This window comes from Anguilla rostrata, chromosome 5 (genome assembly GCF_018555375.3).
Source record: "Anguilla rostrata isolate EN2019 chromosome 5, ASM1855537v3, whole genome shotgun sequence".
NCBI lineage: Eukaryota > Metazoa > Chordata > Actinopteri > Anguilliformes > Anguillidae > Anguilla > Anguilla rostrata.
The window spans coordinates 58,910,361-58,932,860 of NC_057937.1; the positions used below are offsets into that span (position 1 = coordinate 58,910,361).

General features: G+C 52.4%; 1 protein-coding gene across 1 annotated transcript in view; it reads left to right on the forward strand.

The window, feature by feature from the left end:
- The window catches only part of hydin (HYDIN axonemal central pair apparatus protein), a 142,281-nt gene that overhangs the window by 100,391 nt on the left and 19,390 nt on the right, over positions 1-22,500 (forward strand). The window contains exons 43-66 of the mRNA XM_064338028.1: positions 557-740; positions 1,475-1,616; positions 1,847-2,009; positions 2,413-2,580; positions 3,377-3,808; positions 5,679-5,897; positions 6,338-6,540; positions 6,776-6,958; positions 7,316-7,435; positions 7,948-8,107; positions 8,959-9,131; positions 10,476-10,674; positions 12,141-12,240; positions 13,205-13,304; positions 13,592-13,760; positions 14,264-14,505; positions 16,047-16,152; positions 16,650-16,854; positions 17,334-17,569; positions 17,947-18,098; positions 18,723-18,918; positions 19,532-19,640; positions 20,013-20,246; positions 20,803-21,167. Of these exons, the coding sequence (XP_064194098.1) occupies positions 557-740; positions 1,475-1,616; positions 1,847-2,009; positions 2,413-2,580; positions 3,377-3,808; positions 5,679-5,897; positions 6,338-6,540; positions 6,776-6,958; positions 7,316-7,435; positions 7,948-8,107; positions 8,959-9,131; positions 10,476-10,674; positions 12,141-12,240; positions 13,205-13,304; positions 13,592-13,760; positions 14,264-14,505; positions 16,047-16,152; positions 16,650-16,854; positions 17,334-17,569; positions 17,947-18,098; positions 18,723-18,918; positions 19,532-19,640; positions 20,013-20,246; positions 20,803-21,167 (4,560 nt within the window). The remainder of the gene's footprint in view (positions 1-556; positions 741-1,474; positions 1,617-1,846; positions 2,010-2,412; positions 2,581-3,376; positions 3,809-5,678; positions 5,898-6,337; positions 6,541-6,775; positions 6,959-7,315; positions 7,436-7,947; positions 8,108-8,958; positions 9,132-10,475; positions 10,675-12,140; positions 12,241-13,204; positions 13,305-13,591; positions 13,761-14,263; positions 14,506-16,046; positions 16,153-16,649; positions 16,855-17,333; positions 17,570-17,946; positions 18,099-18,722; positions 18,919-19,531; positions 19,641-20,012; positions 20,247-20,802; positions 21,168-22,500) is intronic.

Here is a 22,500-nt window from a genome sequence, read left to right on the forward strand (position 1 = left end):
AGACAGGTACACACAGACTGGGTACAGGTGAGACAGGTACACACAGACTGGGTACAGGTGAGACAGGTGTACACAGACTGGGTACAGGTGAGACAGGTACACACAGACTGGGTACAGGTGAGACAGGTACACACAGACTGGGTACAGGTGAGACAGGTACACACAGACTGGGTACAGGTGAGACAGGTGCACACAGACTGGGTACAGGTGAGAGAGGTGTACACAGACTGGATCCAGGTGAGACAGGTACACACAGACTGGGTACAGGTGAGACAGGTACACACAGACTGGGTACAGGTGAGACAGGTACACACAGACTGGGTACAGGTGAGACCGGTACACACAGACTGGGTACAGGTGAGACAGGTCAGGTCTGGTCACATTTCAGAGAAGTGTATGAAGAATGACTATAAGTTTAACAGACCACCGGTGTGAGAGTGTTATGCATACTGTTTGCAGGGGAGGGGGTGGACAGAATACCAGTTCTCCCCAAATTTCAGCTCTCTACTGCATGTCTTGTTCTTCCCTGACCCCCTGCCCTCCATGCCCCTCCCAGCTTAGCGACTGTCACCGGGGCGTGGTGATTGACGGCCTGGAGACGCCGTACTGTCGCTCGCTGGCCGACGCCCTGCAGTCCGTCCTGAAGGCGCTAAGCAACAGGCCCTTAATCTACATGGTCAACCTGTCCCACAGCTACCAGGCCCTGAAGGCCACTGAGAGAGCCCAGAGAGAGGCTGCAGGTGAGGGGAGGAGGAGAGAGATGGAGGGATGGAGAGGGAGGAGAGGGCCCAGAGAGAGGCTGCAGGTGAGGGGAGGAGGGGAGAGATGGAGGGATGGAGGGATGAGGAGGGAGGAGAGGGCCCAGAGGAGTCTGCAGGTGAGGGGAAGAGAGGAGGGATGGAGGGATGGGAGGGAGGGGTGGAGGGGATGGGGATGGGGGCAGCCAGGAGAGGCTGCAGGTGAGAGGAGGAGAGGAGGGGGAGGGATGGAGAGGAGGGGTAGGAGGAGTGGAGGGAGGGAGGAGGATGGAGAGGGAGGAGGCCCAGAGAGAGGTCTGCAGGTGAGGGGAGGAGAGGAGGGATGGAGGATGGAGGAGGGGTGGAGGGATGAGGAGGGAGGAGAGGGCCCAGAGAGAGGCTGCAGGTGAGGGGAGGAGAGGAGGGATGGAGGGATGGAGAGGAGGGGGGGAGGGATGGGGAGGGAGGAGAGGGCCCAGAGAGAGGCTGCAGGTGCTAGGAGGAAAGGAGGGATGGAGAGGGAGGGGAGGCTGCAGGAGGCGGCTCAGAGAGAGGCCAAGGGTCAGAGGAGGAGAGGAGGGATGGGGATTGGTGTCCAGCTCTCTCATGCTCCTCCTTCCTCTCCTCTCTCCTCTCTTTCTCTCCTCTCTCCTCTCTCCTCTCTTCCTCTCCTCTCTCCTCTCTTTCTCTCCTCTCTCCTCTCTTTCTCTCGCTCTCCCTCTCGCTGTGTCTCTCAGAGCGGGAGCAGCGGGAGAGCATGGAGAGGGAGAAACTGCGTCTGAAGGAGATGGACGAGGAGGAGTACGACGCCCTGCCGGAGGAGGAGAAGGAGCGGGTGGACCTGCAGCACCTGGAGGAGCTGAGACAGAGGAGGCGCAGGTACAGAGCAGGAGGCGCAGGGGGGGCGTGCAGGTGGAACTTTTTAATACAGGTGTCACAGGTAAATCCAAATATTCTGGTTTTGTGGTTAGAGTTAGTTTCAGGAACACACACTGAGACAAACAGCCTTGTCAATATATCTGCATTAAGATGAGATAGGTAAGATGAAGGTGTGTGTGTGTGTGTGCATATGTGTGTGTGTTTGTTTGTAAATGTGTGTTTCTCCTCAGGGAGCAGGAGCGGATGCAGCGTGAGCAGGAGGAGAGGAGGCAGCAGGAGGAGCAGGAGCGGCTGAGGGAGGAGGAGGAGCAGCGGAAGAGGAGCAAGAAAGGGAAGAAGGAGCAGCCCAAAGAGGAAGTGTCTGGGAAGAAGAGTCAGCTGGACAGGAAGCAGGTCAGTGTCCCGCATAGTACAGACCAGCAGTATGGAGCGTCAGGTCAGTGTCTCAATACAGGCATCAGTTGTAAAGCGCTTTGGATAAAAGCGCTATATAAATGCAGTCCATTTACCATTGACCATTTACAGACCAGCAGTGTGGAGCAGCAGGAAATCCGAGTCTAAGCAGAATGAGTTCATCCACAGTGGCTTACATTCTATTACAATATATTGCATTACATTACATTAATTTAAAGTAGGCTAATAAACATGGAGACTTACTTACTGTAAATGCAAGTCTTCATTTTTCTTCCTTCCAAACCATAAACGCTTGCATTCGTTTGCATGTCAAAGTTAAGGGGTGAAGCGCGATTCGGTCGCGTCTCAAAATAACTTGAGAGCGCGGCGTTCCCTCCTCCAGTCTTCTGTGAGTCTGCGCTGCGAGAGCAAGCTGGAGCCGCCGCTCAAGGACGGGGCGAAGCCGTCCACAGAGGGCGCCAGAGAGCCGGAGGACGCAAGCAGGAAGGGGAGGTCCAGGGAGGGGCAGGCGGGGTCTCCGCTGCCCAGTGAGGATCCGGAGAGAGAGCAGGTGAGCGGGCGTCATCACCGGACCTCCACAGCACACCGCTGCTGCCCGGCCTTGCTTCATTATTACTGAACACCATCGCTGGCTAATGGCTAGTGGGCCGTTACTGGCTAACATACCTGACCCACCTGACCTTTCCCTTCCTGCTGCCACCGAGCCTCTGTAGAAAGCATTGACTGCCCGCCATTTTAAAACCGTTATTGACCTTCTCTGTTGTATCATTACTTATCATTCATTGCCTAACAGTCAGTACCCATCTTTACTGACTGTGACATCTGAATTACTACTGACCGTAATTGATGAACAATAACTGACCACTGAATCTCAGTAGTGAGCCATTATTAACCACCTTTCTTATAATTAGAACTATAATTAAAGTCTGGTTTGTGTTTTAGTGAAGCCGTATCACACAGCAGATCTGGGTGTTTGGAGTACTTTAACTCTTTACAGGCCCTGTGACATTTGCAGGTTCCTGAGAAATTTCCTGTTTACTAACCATAACATGCAATCTTACAAATGGCCATGATTCGCAGGAAGTTTACTTGTGTTGAAAGGCTTAGCATATTCAATCTAGGTCTGTTGGGACAGGCGTAATTATTTTTGGAATTTCATGTGTTCCTTTATGCTGAGCCGGTGCAGAAATCAAGCTAAACGCCATTTTAATCTGTCCCTCTTCAACAATGTCCCCTTTCTGACCCAAACACTAACCCTTTAACCCCTCTTCCCAATGCCCCCCCTCTGACCCCTAACCCCCCCCCACCCCTTCTGACCCCTGACCCTAACCCCCCCCCCGCCCCAGATGACCGAGGCAGACCGGCAGCTGCTCGCTCGGTTTCAGCAGTACGAGCAGAGCCAGGACCTGCTCAGCCACACCCTGCAGTACTGGGACCGTGCCAAGGCCCGCCTCTTCATGGCTCCGCCCACCGAGGCCCCGCCCCCTGACCCGCAGGACTCCGCCCCCGAGCGCCACGCCCCCTCCGGCAAGAAGGGCAGGAAGGAGCGCGAGAGGGAGAGGGAGAAGGAGAGGGTGGAGAGGGAGAGGCTGAAGGCGGAGCTGGCCCCGCCCTCCCCGGCGTCCGCTCCGGCCCTCCTATTGGGCGAGGCGTTGGAGGGGGCGGAGACAGAAGCCCCGCCCGAGGGCGTGCCCCAAATCCTCCTGCCTGTCAGCGGGAGGGACCATCCCAGCGGCGCCGAAATCCTGGGGAGCGGGAAGCTGCCCCCCCTGGAAGAGGTACCCCGACCCCCCCCCAAACACCACAACCACACCAACCCACCTTTCTTTCAGCTTCTTTCCTCATCATTCCATTTCCTTTCATTTTTATTCCTTTTTAATTTGATGCTTTTGTGACTCAGAACCTTAATCACATGGTACACAGGCGTGTGCGGGCGGGGAGGGTAGGGAGTGTGGGGTGGGTTAGAGGGAGCTCTAGTGTGGGATAGGGGACTAACGTCCATTGGAAGGGGTTCTGATGGCTGTTCGGTATAGTAACAGGGGGACACGCGCTTAGCTGTGTGAATTTGACATGCATGACCGTGTCTGTGTTTTATGCTGCAGTTAAATGGGGGGGGGAAACAGCAGCGGTCTCGTTTTTCAGGAGCGTCTTTCCTGAGAAGTGCAGGGGGCAAATTTATTTCCCTTTGCCTCATTTACCGCCCCTGCGATGCCCCCAGAGTTTCAACATTTATTGGTAACAGTTTATGTGAACCGCATGGCATAAAACTTTTATGGAATACAGTTCGGGCAAAGTGTTGCCGATAATTAACTTCTGGTGGTTTGAAACGCTGTCATAAACACGGTATCGCAGCTGTTCTAGACAGTCATGGCAGTATACTTCACCTCAGGATATATGTCATAACGCTGTCATGATGTGCAGCGGCCATTTTGTTATGGCGTGTGAGGAGCTGTACAGTGCTGTAACTTCTTCCCGCTCTTCTGTTGCCCGGTTTCGAACCCGGGGCAGTGCTCCCGTACAGAGCAGCGTCTAATGACTGCGTTTGATGAAAAGAAATTAAAACTATTCAGCTTTTGATTGACAGAAAAAAAACAGACACAAGGAGAGGCCAGAAGATATTTTTAGCTCACTTGGCCAATTATCCCCGTAGTGTAATGCTGGCTCCCAGGTAGCGTGAGCCATTTCTTACAGGGACAAAAAAACAGTTGTCAGCTGTCATTCATGAGCTTGTGAATAAATTCAGCTCAAAATGTCAGACCGGGCATGTGATTGGGGTAATTAAATAATCAAGGGCATGAAACCCAGAAACAAACAGGACCCCCTGCTTTCCTACCCTTTTCCCAGAGTCTGCTCCCGTCTTATTTTTCGGCTGTCAATCACCGTACTGCTGAGCGGGGGTGTCAGTGCTCCTCCCATATTTGGGCGGCACAGTGGCGCAGTGGTTTGGCACTGTGGCTTTCCTCTGGGCCCACAGAGGCACACACACACACCCACACACACACACCCACGCACACACACACACACACACACCCACACACACACACTCTCACACACACACACACACCCACGCACACACACTCACACACACACACACACACACACACACATACTCACACACACACACCCACGCACACGCACACACACACACACACATACACACACTCAGTGTGACTACCCTGGTAAAACAAAGGTTAAATAAATAATATTTGTATTTCGTGCAATCACACGGTGAATGGAAACCAGACTGAACCAGGCCCCCCTGGGTGGGATAATTTGACGGCTCGGTCTGGAGTAACGGAGCGGAGCAGCGTTTAAGTACTCCACATTTTAATGAATTTAATTAATACGCCGTGATGACTGAGAGGAATTCAGCCCGCTGGAAGTGAAGTCAAGGTGACACTACGGCAGATTAATTAATGCTCATATTTCCTTTGTGTGTGCTTCATTAGTGTGCTTTGAATCATTAAGTGCAGTGATAGAAGAGCAGTAATTGTTATAATCATTGTTGACAGTAGCGTACGTACTCAATCAGCGCTGGGAACAAAGAAAGAATAGTGCATTATGTCATAATCGCTTTAAATAGGCTGCTCGTCTGTTTTAGCTAGTTTTGACTGGTCTGACTGCGTGTGCTCTGATTGGTTCCTGAAGGTGCTGGACGGCCTGGGACAGGGCCCGAAAGGCCCCCCCGTCCCCCCGCCCGTCATCTACTCCGTGGTGCCGTACCCGGAGCAGCGAGCCCCGCCCAGTGCCCAGGAGGGCTCCGCCCACTTCACCTTCCTGGCCCCGCCTGTGCCGGAGGACCCTGCCGAGGACCGGAAGGAGGCGGAGCTTGAGCCCGATATACTAAGCTCCGCCTCCCTGGCAAAGGTTCGACAGCACGCCTCTGCGTACAGCGTTCAGTTTCCTTTGCTCGTCCTGTAGAACTGGACGGCCATGTTGAGTCTGAATGTGCTGAGGTAGCTCTTTCAAAATTAATTTAGGGAGCCATTTGGTACAGGGACGTATGTGCTGCTGAATAGACTATCCATCCTGTCTGGTCACATCTGTTCCGTCGAATAGAACAGAACATCTACGGGTAATTGACCATTTTAAGGTGTAAGACATGATTAGAATGCTCTTAGCTGAACGTTCTAATGCTGATGTCACAATCACTGCTGCCGAACGAAAGCAGTGAAGTTCTAGAACACGGACTTAGAATGCTGAAAAAACTTTTCAAAAAAACCTGCTCTTCAAAGGGTTTATTAATAATTGCTGGTTGGCTGTGTAAATGCAGCACTCACCTGAACTCATGTAAAATTGGATGACAGGAGGACTCAGTGACGCCCTCCAGAGGCCGGGGGAAGAAGGGCGAGAGCGGGAGGGAGAGCCAGAGGGAGAGGAGACGCACGACAGGAAAGAGGAGCACGAGGAGCACGGAGTCGCGCTCCCCCACGCTGAGCACGGTCACGCCCCTGTCCGACACCGAGCAGAGCAGCCGAACCGCAGAGTCCCAGCAGGAGCAGAACCAGCGGTGAGACACGCAACGCACACACACACACATATACGCACAAACATACACACACACACATACATATATACACACACACACTCACACACACATACACACATACAGTGCATACACACACACACACACGCATACTTGTGTGTGTGTGTGCGTGTTTGTGTGTCTGTGTGTTTTGGTATAAGAGACTGTGAACAGGGTTCACTGGAGCCTGCGGTTTGACCTTTGTGTCTGACCCCCACAGTTTGACCTCTTTCCGGTGGATCGCCCCGCCCAAAGGGGAGGTGACTCTGAAGATGGGCTTCCATTCCTCCGTGCCGGGCAGGTTTGAGCAGACGCTGAACTTTGAGCTGACGGGCACCAGGAGGCGCTATCAGCTGCACTGCAGGGGGGACTGTGCCTTCCCCGCCGTCAATCAGGACTACAAGTGCGTACTGCAGTTCCTGAACTGTCCCAGAAACACACATCACACGCACAAAGTGATGTGCGGCTGTGTCACATCTGTACGTAGTGTCACATACATCAGCCCCATGTAATGTCACATCTACCCCACGCTGTGTCACATCTACCCAAAGCCATGTCACATCTACCCCAAGTTATGTCACATCTAACCCACGCTGTCACATCTACCCCACGCTGTCACATCTACCCCAAGCCATGTCACATCTACCCCACGCTGTGTCACATCTACCCCACACTGCCACATCTACCCCACGCTGTGTCACATCTGCCCCACACCATGTACCCAGCATTCTGTAACATGTGCCCCGCTCTTCTGTCGCAGGGTTGTGTTTGCTCAGAGTAAGAAGGCCCTGCAGTCTGATGACTGCCTCCACAAGACCTATGTCGTCCAGTCCGGGGTGTACGAATTCGGCCCCCTGCTCTGCAGGAAGTCCCGGGACAGGTATGGGCCCGGGGTCGGACACCCTGGGGGTGCTGCGATCCCGCAGGGCGTGGGCCTGTGTGGACTGCGTCAAAAAAATACACACACACACACAGATATACTTACATACACACATACAGTGCATAGATACTGTACATACATACTGTACCTACTGTCTGTTCATGCATACATACATGCATACCTACTGTACATACATACATGCGTATGTGCATACATATGCACACACACACACTCTCACTCTCATCTCTACAGTCATACATACTGTACACGCCTCTTTTTGCTACTGCTTGATAATTGGATGCGCAGAAGAGTTATATGTTTTTGAGAGTTATGTGTTTTTAGCTCTTGAGTCTAAACCAACTCCCTCCTGTAAGTGTGAATTTTTAAACGTTTTCCTGATGTGGTTTAAAGCTGTAATGACTTGTCAGAAGGCTGTTGGTTCAGTCCACAGACAGCGCTGGGTTTGTGTGTGTGAAGGCCCTGGTGTAACCCCGCCTCTACCTGTGTGACAGGTACAAGGAGGGCACGTACCCAGAGAACATGGAGAAGTTCGTCATGCACAACTGCTCCCAGCTGGACGCCGAGGTCCACTTCTGCTTCCAGCACGACACCAAGGCCACCACCTTCCTGCTGGACCCGCCCGCTATGACCCTCAAACCCAATGAGAAACAGGTTCCCACCTCTCACAGACCAATTACAGCATCATCCTTGTGTTTGACCCACACTTGCCTCAACCATGAGAAACAGTCCACTTCACAGACATACAGCATCATCCTTGTGTTTGACCCGCCCACTTTGACCCTCAAACCCAATGAGAAACAGGTTCCCACCTCTCACAGACCAATTACAGCATCATCCTTGTCTTTGACCCGCCCACTTTGACCCTCATATCCAATGAGAAACAGGTTCTCACTTCTCACAGAACTGCAACAGCATCATCATTGTGTTTGACCCGCCCACTTTGACCCTCATATCCAATGAGAAACAGGTTCTCACTTCTCACAGAACTGCAACAGCATCATCATTGTGTTTGACCCGCCCACTTTGACCCTCATATCCAATGAGAAACAGGTTCTGCAGCCTTCCTGGAACCATTACATTATTGGTGCAATATCTGACAGGAAATTCCACAGCCAGCCTTCCTAGAACCATTGCATCATCGGTGCAATATCTGACAGGAAATTCCACAGCCAGAAAAAAGTACCCCACTGCCAAGGCAGTTTCATATCGTGCGATGACTTGCACAGAATTTTTCATTTGATTTTAGCTTGACGGTAATTTAGCTTGAAAATAATTTCTCCCATGAATCCTCCACGGCTGGCTGCTTTTGTTCCTGTTGAATAAACCCGGTGCCTGTCGTTGTTATTCATGTCCTGTTCTCACGTACGGGGGTGTTTCCCAAAGGCGTTACAGGCAAGAATTTGAGAGCAGAACAGCCGGACTGTCAGTAGTTAGTGTTTGATTTTGGGTCCCTAAGTGAACAGTGTGCCTCTGTGCTTCCTCCCCCCCCCCCCCCCACTTAGGAACTGAAGGTTTGGGCGTACCCCACGGCCCCCGGGCTGTTTGAGGACCGCGTGGTGTGCTGTGTGAAGGACAATCCCGACCCCGTCCTGCTCCCGCTGTCCTGCAGGGGGGTGCGTCTGGAGCTGGAGCTGGACCGCAAGCTCGTGCACTTCGACAAGGTCCTGCTGGGCAGGTGAGAGAGTAGTTCTGCCCAGCCAATCACACGCATTCCACCTGTGCTACTGGGTCTGCCTAGCCAATCACACGCATTCCACCTGTGCCCCAGAGTCTGCCCAGCCAATCACACGCATTCCACCTCTGCCCCTGGGTCTGCCCAACCAATCAGACACATTCCACCTGTGCCCCAGGGTCTGCCCAACCAATCAGACACATTCCACCTCTGCCCCTGGGTCTGCCCAGTCAATCACACGCATTCCACCTCTGCCCCTGGGTTTGCCTAACCAATCACACACATTCCACCTGTGCCCCTGGGTCTGCCCAGCCAATCACACGCATTCCACCTCTGCCCCTGGGTCTGTCCAGCCAATCACACGCATTCCACCTGTGCCCCAGTGTCTGCCCAGCCAATCACACGCATTCCACCTCTGCCCCTGGGTCTGCCCAGCCAATCAGACACATTCCACCTCTGCCCCTGCATCTGCCCAGCCAATCACAAGCATTCCACCTCTGCCCCTGGGTCTGCCCAACTAATCACACACATTCCACCTCTGCCCCTGGGTCTGCCTAACCAATCACACACATTCCACCTCTGTTCCTGGGTCTGCCCAACCAATCCCAAGCATTCCACCTCTGCCCCTGAGTCTGCTCAACCAATCGCAAGCATTCCAACTCTGTTCCTGGGTCTGCCCAGCCAATCACACACATTCCACATCTGCCCCTGGGTCTGCCCAGCCAATCACACATCCACCTCTGCTGGCTACCTGGCCTGTGTTTATTATTTGTCTGGTTTTTTGTGTTTAGGACAGGGGCTGGACAGGGAGAGAGCCGTGTGTTTATAGCTGTCATGGCAACTTATGCTCATAATTATTTAATTAGCCCGAATCATCATTTGTTGTCTGCTACGTTTTAGCTGAATGTGCTCATAAGCACGTGAATAACGGCTGATAACTGCTTCTGTGTTCCACACGGAGCGTTTTACTGTGATCTAATCTCTGCTGTGAACCGCCGGTGGAGTATGAAGATAATAAGTATAAAGAACTGTGCCTGTAGCGCTGGTGGAAGCAGAAAGCCTGCATGCGCACCGGGCCAAAGTGTGTGCGGGCCTTCTGCTCCGGCAAATCATTCTGGCTTAATTTTCCATTTCTAAACCGTAAAGAAGCGCTTCAGCACGCGATTCTCTCAGACATTTCAGATGGAGTTAAGAGCTGATAATAGATCCTGAAACGGATCGGCTGTCGCTGAGCTCCCTCTGTTTGGCGTGTCCGTTTCAGGCCATTCCTTCCTTGTTATTGTTATCGTCCTTCATCCTGTTCTCACCCCCTTTTTACTGTCCCCGGGCATCTCTCACCCCCCCCAGGCGTGACACCAAGAGCCTGACCCTGCGCAATGCCACGCCCCTGCCCGCCGCCTGGCGGCTGGTTGGCCTGGACAAGCTGGGGGAGGAGTTTAGCGTGGCGCAGGACCGCGGGGTCGTCCCGCCCCTCTCTGAGTTCTGCCTGCAGGTGCACTTCAGGTCCCTGAAGGCCGTCAACCTGAAAAGGGCCCTCGGCCTGGAGGTACAGAGCTCTGAACTGCGTTAGAGTACAGCATTTACACTGCACTGCACCAGGGTACAGCATTCACACTGAACTGCGTTAGAGTACAGCATTTACACTGCACTGCACCAGGGTACAGCATTCACACTGAACTGCGTTAGAGTACAGCATTTACACTGAACTGCGTTAGAGTACAGCATTTACACTGAACTGCGTTAGAGTACAGCATTTACACTGAACTGCGTTAGAGTACAGCATTTACACTGCACTGCACCAGGGTACAGCATTCACACTGAACTGCGTTAGAGTACAGCATTTACACTGAACTGCGTTAGAGTACAGCATTTACACTGCACTGCACCAGGGTACAGCATTCACACTGAACTGCGTTAGAGTACAGCATTTACACTGAACTGCGTTAGAGTACAGCATTTACACTGAACTGCGTTAGAGTACAGCATTTACACTGAACTGCGTTAGAGTACAGCATTTACACTGAACTGCGTTAGAGTACAGCATTCACACTGAACTGCACCAGGGTACAGCATTCACACTGCACTGCACCAGGGTACAGCATTCACACTGCACTGCACCAGGGTACAGCATTCACACTGCACTGCACCAGGGTACAGCATTCACACTGCACTGCACCAGGGTACAGCATTCACACTGCACTGCACCAGGGTACAGCATTCACACTGCACTGCACCAGGGTACAGCATTCACACTGCACTGCACCATGGTACAGCATTCACACTGCACTGCACCAGGGTACAGCATTTACACTGCACTGCGTTAGAGTACAGCATTCACACTGCACTGCACCAGGGTACAGCATTCACACTGCACTGCACCAGGGTACAGCATTTACACTGCACTGCGTTAGAGTACAGCATTCACACTGCACTGCACCAGGGTACAGCATTCACACTGCACTGCACCAGGGTACAGCATTCACACTGCACTGCACCAGGGTACAGCATTCACACTGCACTGTGTTAAAGATACAGCATTTACACTGAACTGCATTAGAATACAGCATTTACACTGAACTGTGTTAAAGTACAGCACTTACACTGCATTAGAGTACTGCATTCACACTGCACTGCATTACCGTACAGTATTTGTACAGCACTGTTAGAACTGGGAGTTGATCCTGTGACAGTGAATGAATGAGCAACGGTCTGAATGAATGGGGGATTGATTGATTCATCCAGTAAACGTGACAGCAAGTCATAAAGGAAGTGGAGGAGAAAAGGGATATTAACTGAATGGATGATGTAAAATAATGATGTAAATAATTAATGGATGAATAAATTAGGTCAACTAATCAAGCGTGGGAAAGATCAATTATTCTTCTCCACTTAATTAAAGTGCCCCCCTGTGTGTGTGTGTCTGCGTGCGTGCGTGCATGTGCGTGTTTGTGCACGTGTACGTGTGCACGCGTGTGCCTGTGTCGACGCGTGTTCTCCCCGCGTGCGGCGCAGGTCTCGGACGTGGGGGGCATTCTGGGCCTGGTCCAGACGGAGAACCTGCAGATTTTGGCGGAGGCGTACGACGTGGCTCTGGACATCTCCTTCCCCAAAGGTACGGGGGGGCGGGGCTGTCAGTCGGAATCAGGCTCCGAATCGCCTGAGTGCTCAGCCCCTTTGAGCAGGGCGCTGCTCTCGAACCCCAGTCAGGGGCTTGATGAATGGCGCCCAGCTGCCTCTGTCAATCCAAATATCTGTGATTAATTACAGCCGGGGTTTGACAGTTAACCCCGCTAATCAAATCAGGGTGGAATTAAAGGCCCCACAGCTGTGCCAGCCTCTCTTGTTTCATTTGTCGAAAATTCTCACCCCGGGCCGTCTTGTTTACCCCCTGTGTCACTGGCTGATTAAAAACCGGTGTCTGACCACCGCACCCAGAATCCCGACCTCGTCCCGTCTGACGGTTTAAGCAGGACCCGGTCGGCCGTGTGCGCTTGGCGTTCACCGCCGATCACTGCGGAGGATTCTCTCATTTCCTGTCGCCGTCGCATCGGCCGCTGAGCGGCAGTTTAAATTTAAATCGGGTGCTCTGCGCCCGCCCGCGTGGCCTGTCATGCCCTCCGTTTGGAAAGGGCTGTGTGAAGAGGGAGCGCTGCCATGGCAGCGAGGGCTGGCTGCACTGGGACACTGGCAGCCCCAGTCGATACTCACAGACTGTGTGTGTGTGTGTGTGTGTGTGTGTGTGTGTCTGTGTGTGTCTGTGTGTGTGTGTGCGTGTGTGTGTGTGTGTCTATGTGTGTGCATGTGTGTGTGTGTGTGTCTGTGTGTCTGTGTGTATGTGTGTGTGTGTCTGTGTGTGTGTGTCTATGCCTGTGTCTGTATGTGTGTGTGTGTGTGTGTGCGTGTGTGTGTCTGTCTGTGTGCGTGTGTGTGTGTCTGTCTGTGTGTGTGTGTGTGTGTGTGTGTGTGTCTATGTGTGTGTGTCTGTGTGTCTGTGTGTGTGCGCGTGTGCGCGTGTGCGCGTGTGCGCGTGTGCGTGTGTGCGTGTGTGCGTGTGCGTGTGTGTGTGTATCACCCAGGTGCTGACGGAGGTCTGGACTTTGGGACCATTAAAGTGTCAGATGAAGCGAAGCTGTCTGTGAATCTGAAGAATAAAGGCAAATATGAGATTGCCTTCATGTGAGTGTCTGGGTGTACCTCCCCCGCCAGGCCAGCCTCTCTGCATGGGGCTGTGTAACATGTAGAAAAACAATTTAGGTAACATTATACCTTTTTTAACCAATGCACAACATATTAAACATGTAAGTATTAACAGCAAAGTTATTCCATGCTTCTTAACTATTTTTTCCCCATTCTCTCTCTCTCTCTCTCTGTTCATTTTCCCATTATCAACCATTCTCTCCATCTCCCTCCCCTTCCACCCCCTCTTTTTCCATTTTCCCCCTCTCCCTCTCTCCCTCTCTCAGGTTTGTACTGAAGTCCTCAGACCCCAGCCTGCCGGACCTGAGCTCCATGTTCACCATCACGCCCCAGAAGGGGTCCCTGAACCCCAACGAGCGCCCCACTGCCGTGCAGATCCTCTTCCGGCACGGGCAGGAGGTGTGCGTCCGAGAGCAGCAGCTCCTGCACTGCCAGGTCAGCACCCGCCTGCGTGTACCTGTACAGGTGACATCTGTCATAGAGTTATACCTGTATTTGTACAGGTAACATCTGTCATAGAGTTATACCTGTACTGTACAGGTAACATCTGTCATAGAGTTATACCTGTACTGTACAGGTAACATCCCGCTATAGTTATACCTGTACTGTACAGGTCACATCCAACAAAGAGTTATACCTGTACTGTACAGGTAACATCTGTCATAGAGTTATACCTGTACTGTACAGGTAACACCCCACATAGAGTTATACCTGTACTATACAGGCAACACCCAACAAATTATACCTGTACTGTACAATAACATCCCGCCCTGTACTGTACAGATAGCACCACATTTGCACCTGCAGTGGGCAGTCTGGTGTGTTAAATGCGTCCACACTGTACGCAGGTGTGGTAAATGCGTCCACACTGTACGCAGGTGTGGTAAATGCGTCCACACTGTACGCAGGTGTGGTAAATGCGTCCACACTGTATGCAGGTGATTGAGCCGAACATCGCGGAAGGGGGAGAGACCATCGCCTGCATCCCCATAAAGGTGTCGGTCCAGTCCCTGTTCGCCAAATACAGCATCCTGCCCTCGACCGACATCAACTTCGGCCCGCTGGTCTGCGGCAGCCGCAAGGCACGCACCTTCACCATCGAGAACAGGGGCCACTTCGAGCTCCGCTTCGTCATCTCCAGGATGAGCAAGGACCAGCCGCTGGCCACTCAGAAGAAAGGGTAGGAGCTCACCTGTGGGGCTCTCACCTGTGGAGCTGTTACCTGTGGGGTTCTCACCTGTGGCACTGTCACCTGTGGGGATCTCACCTGTGGGGCTCTCACCTGTGGCATTCTCACCTGTGGGACTCTCACCTGTGGAGCTGTTACCTGTGGGACTCTCACCTGTGGCACTGTCACCTGTGGAGCTGTCACCTGTGGCACTCTCACCTGTGGGGCTCTCACCTGTGGGACTCTCACCTGTGGGGCTGTCACCTGTGGGGCTCTCACCTGTGGCACTGTCACCTGTGGGGCTCTCACCTGTGGGGATTTCACCTGTGGGGGGGGTTACCTGTCCTTATTTCACCTATTACTCCACTGGTGACTACAAAACAGGCTCAGAACTGTGGTTCACTCACCTGTAGTTATCAGCCCTGCTGCCTGTTCACCCACCTCTGACATTAGTGATGTTTTTCCTGAGCTCACCAAAGGCCCGTCACCTTGTCTTGCAGAACACATTGATCTTAATGATGCTGTTCCAGTCGGGCGTCTCCGCCGCGTTAATTCCGTTTGGTTATGACTGGACGTCCCAGCCTGCCTCAGAGCCACGGGGGACAGTGAGGCTGCTCACATTACTGAAGCCGGGCTGTGATCTGTCTCAGTTTCCTCTTGGCCAGACAGGCTCGGAGCGGCTCGGAGCGGGACGCTAAGTGTGGCTTAGACAGGCAACGCTGCCGCGTTCCCACCAGAGCCAGCGGAGGGACCGTTGTTAATCGGGGAGGCGTGTCTGCTCAGTGGCGCGTGTGGTCACACTGTGGTTAGCCCACATCACCCACAGCACCACCGCAGGCTACAAATCACATTCAACTCACGTTAAGTGTGAAATTAGCCTGGGAGCGGGAGGAGCTTCGCCATTGGGCCGTCTGATTGGCCGCGACGCAAGGCTGTGGGGGAGGCGTGGCCAATCAGGCCATGCCTTGCTGGGGGGTGTGGAGTTAGAGGCCCGCCCTCACTGTGGGCTCATGTATGTGTCGAATCTGTGTGAACACTGCCATCACTCTCGCTGACACCCACCACATCATGGCCATCGTTCCACCGGGTCAGTGGCTTTATGATCACAATTTTTCAAGATGGTGGAACATTAATTGCGCAAAAAAAAAAAAATTCTTGTCCTGATTAATCAAAAAACATATTAGTTGTGTGAAGATATTAAGAAAAATTACCTGGCCAACACCATTGGGATCCTATTAAAACTCTCTAGCCAGACATAAATTTCTTTGAATTTTTATAAGGTATGTTTTTAATCTGTCAAAAAAAGCCATAGATACAGTATGTCTTCTCAAACACCCAAATTAATTTGCCATCCTCCATACATCATATCCTTTGAAATCCACCAATAACTGATTGATTGTAAGTTGCGCAGTGAACGTGATCTTGGTGTTCCTGAATGCAGGGGACATTCAGTGGTGTTACACCCCCGGTTCACCCCTTTCTCCCCCCCCCCCCCTCTTGTTTACTCCTCTCTCCCCCCCTCCCCCCCCCCGGTTTACCTCTCTCTCCCCCAGCGTTGGGACATTCAAACGATCTCGGTCCCGTGAGAGCCAGTCCAGCAAGAACAGCAAGGTGCGCCGCCACGACTCCCTCCAGAAGGAGATGGGCGCGTCCGCACAGGTAGGGAGAGCCCTGAGCCAATCGGGAGTGAGAGCCCCTGTTGGGCCCTCCCACTCAAAAAGGGTATGACATCACAATGAGCAAGGTAAAAAAAAATAAATTAAATAGCAAGGACGCTCGGTGTCACTGATGCGAAGCACCACCATTACGCTGATCGCTGCTCCTTGTGGCGAATCTTCAGCCAACTAAACGTGAGTGGGTGGGTGAGTGGGTGAGTGAGTGGGTGAGTGGGTGAGTGGGTGAGTGGGTGGGTGAGTGAGTGAGTGAGTGAGTGGGTGAGTGGGTGAGTTAGTTAGCTAGCTAGCTAGTGAGCTACCTGGATGGTTACAAACTAGGTTTATGAGGTGCTTTGCATCTAAAAAAACAAACCATAACCATAGATATGGTTTTGCGTGATGTAACGGGCATGAATTATAGCAAACTTTTGCGCATCTGGACTCACTGTCTAGTCTCACTGTGGCTGATCTATGTCACTCGCCCGCCCTCTCTCTCCCCAGGCCCGCGTCACCATGGGGGTGTTCACGGTGTCCCCCGGTTTCGGGGCCCTGGGCCCCGGGGCCCAGCAGGTGGTGACGGTGGACTGCGTGGCAGACCAGACGGGCCGGTGGGAGGAGTTTCTCGTCCTGGACGTCGCCGACCGTGACCCCGCCGACCACCCGGACGGCGCCCCCTACCGGCTGGTGGCCGAAGTGTGCGTTCCAGGTGCGTGGCGTGGGCATGGGCGTTGATCGTGGTGCCGTGGTTCCGTTGTGTTCTGATCATGAACATACCCCCCGAAAAGCCCTACTGCCCCCTACCCCCCCCCCCATCCCAACATCTCTTCTGTATGTTCTCAGTTCTCCTCGTTTTTGGAAAATGTTGAGCTAAATCTCTCCGTTTTTGTATATGCGGTGTATGGAACAATATATGGCATGGATGCTCAAATCTGCCCCTTCAACCCAAATCCGGCCCTGGTTTTCTTTTCTCCCCCACGTAATTACCTGAGCAGTTGGCGCTGCTGATTGGCCATGCTGTGTTTACACCTGACTCCCAGGTAAAGGGAGGGTGGAAAACCAGCAGAGGACATACATGCAGTAGCGGGGATGTATGGTGTGCGTGTCTGGCTGTGCCATCGCCCTCCCTCAGGCCGCTCTCGTGCGGACTCGGTCTTAACTGTGTTTTCGCGTGACCCCCCCACGCAGAGATCCTGTGCAAGGACTTTAGCTCGATCTTCGAGGAGCACAGGATCTGCGAGAGCAGCCGCTTGCTGCACTGCGAGCAGTACAGGGAGGCCGCGGGGGTCTACCTGCAGGAGGAGAACAGGTTCATCTTCAACAACGTGCTGGTGGGCCGGCCCGCCAAAGCTCGCTTCCGCATCACCAACACGGGCAAGGTGCCCTGCGACCTGAACCTGACCGTCAAGTCTGCCCTCACCAAGGTGCGTGTGTGTGTGTGTATGTGTGTGTGTGGCTGTTTCAGACTCAGATGCGCAGCTGTTAGGCGTTTGATTGGCTGTTTCAGACTCAGAAGCACAGCGGTGATGCGTTTGATTGGCTGTTTCAGACTCAGTTGTGCAGCGGTGACGTATTTGATTGGCTGTTTCAGACTCGGATGCACAGCGGTGACGTGTGTGATTGGCTGTTTCAGACTCAGATGCGCAGCGGTGACACGTTTGTTTGGCTGTTTCAGACTCAGATGCGCAGCAGTGACGTGTGTGATTGGCTGTTTCAGACTCAGATGCGCAGCGGTGACGTGTGTGATTGGCTGTTTCAGACTCAGATGCACAGCGGTGACGTGTGTGATTGGCTGTTTCAGAATCAGATGCGCAGCGGTGACGTGTTCGAGGTGACCCCTGCCAGGATGAGCATCCCCAGCCACTCGCATGCCTTCGCTGTGCTCACCTTCTGCCCTCAGGCCATTCAGTCCTACAGCGCTGTGCTGGAGGCCTCACTGGAGGGTCCGCCCAGGTACTGACACTGCGTTAGGGCCTGCTAGCAGAGTTAGCACCTGTTAGCAGTTACTGCTGATACCTGTATTTAGATACTGCAGTTAGCACCTGCTAGCAGAGTTACTGCTGATAGCTGTGTTTACATACTGCAGAGTTAGCACCTGCTAGCAGAGTTAGCTCCTGTTAGCAGTTACTGCTGATACCTGTGTTTACATACTGCAGTTAGCACCTGTTAGCGGAGTTACTGCTGATAGCTGTGTTTACATACTGCAGAGTTAGCACCTGCTAGCGGAGTTACTGCTGATAGCTGTGTTTAGATGCTAGCAGAGTTAGTGCTGATAGCTGTGTTTAGATGCTAGCAGAGTTAGTGCCTGCTAGCGGAGTTACTGCTGAAACCTGTGTTTAGATACTGCAGAGTTAGCACCTGCTAGTGGAGTTAGCACCTGCTAGCGCAGTTACTGCTGAAACCTGTGTTTACATACTGCAGAGTTAGCATCTGCTAGCAGAGTTAGCGCCTGCTAGCGGAGTTACTGCTGATAGCTGTGTTTAGATACTGCAGAGTTAGCACCTGCTAGCAGAGTTAGCGCCCGCTAGCGGAGTTACTGCTGATAGCTGTGCTTTCCCCCGTGTTTCCCTGTGCCAGCGTGCTGCAGATGGCGAAGTGTAAGGGGCTGGCGTTCGACGTGGCGGGGGAGGGGAACCTGCCGTGCGTGAGCGTGGTGCGGCCGGCCCTCCGGGGCCAGCAGGGGGCGCCGCTCCTGCAGTTCCCGCGCGTGCTGGCGGGCCGCGCCCACGTCCTGCCGCTGGTGCTGAGGAACGACGGGACCGTGCCGGCGCAGGTCAGTGGGGGGGGGGGAGGAGGGGGCAGGGCGGGGCACTGCAGCGGCTCACCGTCGGCACTCTGCTGATGCGTACCACAGTGGTCTGCCAGCGGACAGCCGAGGTGAAGCGGTCCACATGACCATCGGGTCTCTAAAAGTCGGCTAAATGGTTGGTGAACTGCTTTGCTGTTAGCGGGCCGATGGTGTAGCAACAGCCGTTTTACTTCCTGATGGTCCTGGGCTTGGTCCTGGGTTTATCGCCCCAAAAGCATTTTTACATTGGCTCAACTGCTTCTTGGAAAGTCGTGTAAAACAAATACAGTGAGTTGAAGCAGGTATACACTACGCCTGTGTCTATGGCAATGGCATGGAAACATTTGATCTGTGTTTGAACCAAATACGGCTGCAGCGCCACAACTGTTGGGGTCAAATTCCTTTTCAGCTCAGGAATTTGTATTGCAGTTCACTTCATAAGCAGTGAAAGCAGCTGATTACACTGTTAACTCAGGTCACCTGGTTTCTTGGATCTTGGATCTAAACTGGGTCCTCCAGGTTTCGGGAGTGCAGTCATTAAACATTATGGCCCTTTTTAAATTAATGAATCGAACATCAGTATTTGGGCTTTTGGCAGGTGAACATCCATCTGCTGGACAAAATGGGCGTGTTCACCCTGAGGGCCTCCCCGAACACCGTCTGCACCTCCATGGCCTCTTCCGTCCTGCACGGCGACCACGGGGCAGGTAGGCACCGCCCATGGGCCACAGGCATGATCCGATTGGCTGCCGCATTCCAAATATGTTGTCCAATGAGGAAACTCCTGAGTGGGCCTGTTAGAGCACACTTATGGAATAGTCTCCAGTCAAAGCTGCTGTTGTCATGAATATCACGTATTTTATACTTTTATCCAGCCTGCTATATGTGGATAAATGTACATGCACAGAATTTGATACTGGATGTTCAGCAGTACACTTAATGGCCATAGAGAGAGACAGAGAGAGAGAGAGGGAAAGATGCATAGAATGATGATGCAATATCCTGTAGTTTTGATGAAACGCATGTACCGTAAAAAAAAAATTATGCAACGCGCCGCAATGCCTGTAATACCCTCGCAGACAGACAGGTGGCGCACACGGCCTCCCTGGTGCTCGTCGCGGGCCAGCAGGCGGAGTTCGAGGTGGAGTTCCGGCCCGCTTCTGCGCAGACCTTCGAGTCCACCATGGACCTGCTGGTGGCGGACAACCAGTACGAAGAAACGGTGGTGCGTCTGATGGGAGAAGGGTACTGTGACATCATCACCTTCGACAACATCGGCAGCAGACCCCAGCAGGAGCAGGGTTCGGCGGAGGGTAAGGGCCAAGGGGTGACGGACAGGGTTCCGACAGGTCAAAGGTCATGTTAGCAGTGGTGAGAGCACAAAGATATCCTGGAAGAAGGGTGTTCCCTTGTAAGAATGTCCTGGTGGTAGGTTCCACAATCTCAGTCACCTTTTTTCCATTGTTAGCCTATCAATTTTGTGTTTCTGTCATCAGCCAATCAGCTGTGCTTTGCCATCATCAGCCAATCACATGCACTCTCAGAAAAAAAGGGTTCTTTGGCTGGTCTCTATTAGGGAACCCTTTTTAGTTCTTTATGAAAACCTCTATGGTAGGTATGACTGTGTGAAAGGTCCCAGATTGAAGCATTTTGCCCCACGAAGAACCCTTGAACTAGCTAGGGTTCCTCTATGGAGACTCAGAGGAGCCTTTTGGAACCCTTTCTTCTGAATGTATGTTAGTTTCCATTATTGGCCAATCAACTATGCACCGCCATCATCAGTCATTTACCTGTTGGTTTCTATGGTCAGCCAATCACCTGCACGTTGCTATAATCAGCCAATCACCCGTCTCTCCGTTGGTTCCCCAGACCTCAGGTCTGACCTGCTGAACTTCGGAGACTGTCACGTGGGCAGCCCCTACCAGCAGACCTTCACCCTGACCAATCACAGCGGCTCGGAGGCGCTGAGGTTCGAGTGGCCCGCCGACGCCGCGCAGGTCCGCTTCTCCCCGCAGGTGGGCCACCTCCACGCGGGCTGCGCCAAGGAGGTGACGGTGACCTTCTGCTCGGACCAGCCCCTGGTCCTGGAGGCCCGGCCCGTCCGGTGCAGGGTCTGCCGGATCTCCTTCCCCCGGCCCGTGGACCAGGTGCCCGACTGGGACGACCGGCAGAGAACCGTCAAGTGGGTGGACGCGGGGAAGCAGGGTCCCGCCCAGGCGCCGGCCAAGAGGAAGGTACGGAGATAAATGAATAAAAACAGCTACAAGGGAGAGAGAGAGCAGTTTCAAAATAAAGCCATGAAGGAGGGAGGGAGGGAGGGAGGGAGGGAGGGAGGGAGGGAGGGAGGGAGGGAGGGAGGGAGGGAGAGGAGAGAGAGAGAGAGAGAGAGAGAGAGAGAGAGAGAGAGAGAGAGAGAGAGAGAGAGAGAGAGAGAGAGAGAGAGAGAGAGAGAGAGAGAGAGAGAGAGAGAGAGAGAGAGAGAGAGATAGCACCCCAGAAATGCATGACGCTCTGCTTAAATTGTTCAACCAAGTACTGAGTTCAGGATGCTTTCCTGACATTTGGAACCGGGGGCTTATATCCCCAATTTATAAAAGTGGAGACAAATTAGACCCCAATAATTACAGAGGCATTTGTGTAAGCAGTAATCTGGGGAAGGTATTTTGTAGTATCATCAATTCAAGAATTGTAACCTTCCTTAACGAGCACAATGTCCTGAGTAAAAGTCAAATTGGATTTCTCCCAAATCATCGTACCACCGATCATATTTACACCCTACACACCCTAATAAATAAACACGTCCACAAAACAAAAAATGGTAAATCTTTGCATGCTTCATTGATTTCAAGAAAGCATTTGACTCGATTTGGCATGACGGATTATACTACAAAATTCTCCAAAGTGGTGTAGGGGGTAAAGTTTATGATATAATTAAATCAATGTACTCAGAAAATAAATGTGGAGTGAAAATTGGCGACCAAAGAACAGAGTTCTTCACACCAAAACAGGGAGTAAGGCAGGGCTGTAGTCTGAGTCCAACACTGTTCAATATTTACATTAATGAGTTAGCGGTGCAGTTGGAACAGTCTACAGCCCCGGGCCTCTCCTACATGACACGGAAGTAAAATTCTTACTCTATGCAGATGACCTGGTTCTGCTGTCTCCCACTGAAGAAGGGTTACAGCAGAACCTAGCTCTGGTAGAGGATTTCTGTCAGAACTGGGCACTGACAGTAAACTTAAAAAAGACAAAAATAATGATCTTCCAGAAAAAAGCCAGATGTCAGGAAAACAGGTTCCAGTTTTTCTAGGCAACACCGCCCTAGATCACACTTTAAATTATACGTACCTTGGTCTGACAATTACAGCATCAGGGAGCTTTAACATGGCAGTGAATGCTTTAAAAGAAAAAGCTCGAAGAGCACTCTATGCTATAAAAAGAAAACTTCAAAAAATTGTTATACCAATTAAAATCTGGTTAAAAATATTTGATAGTGTAATTCAGCCCATTGCACTGTATGGAAGTGAGGTATGGGTCCACTCAGCCAGCAGAACTATTCCAAATGGG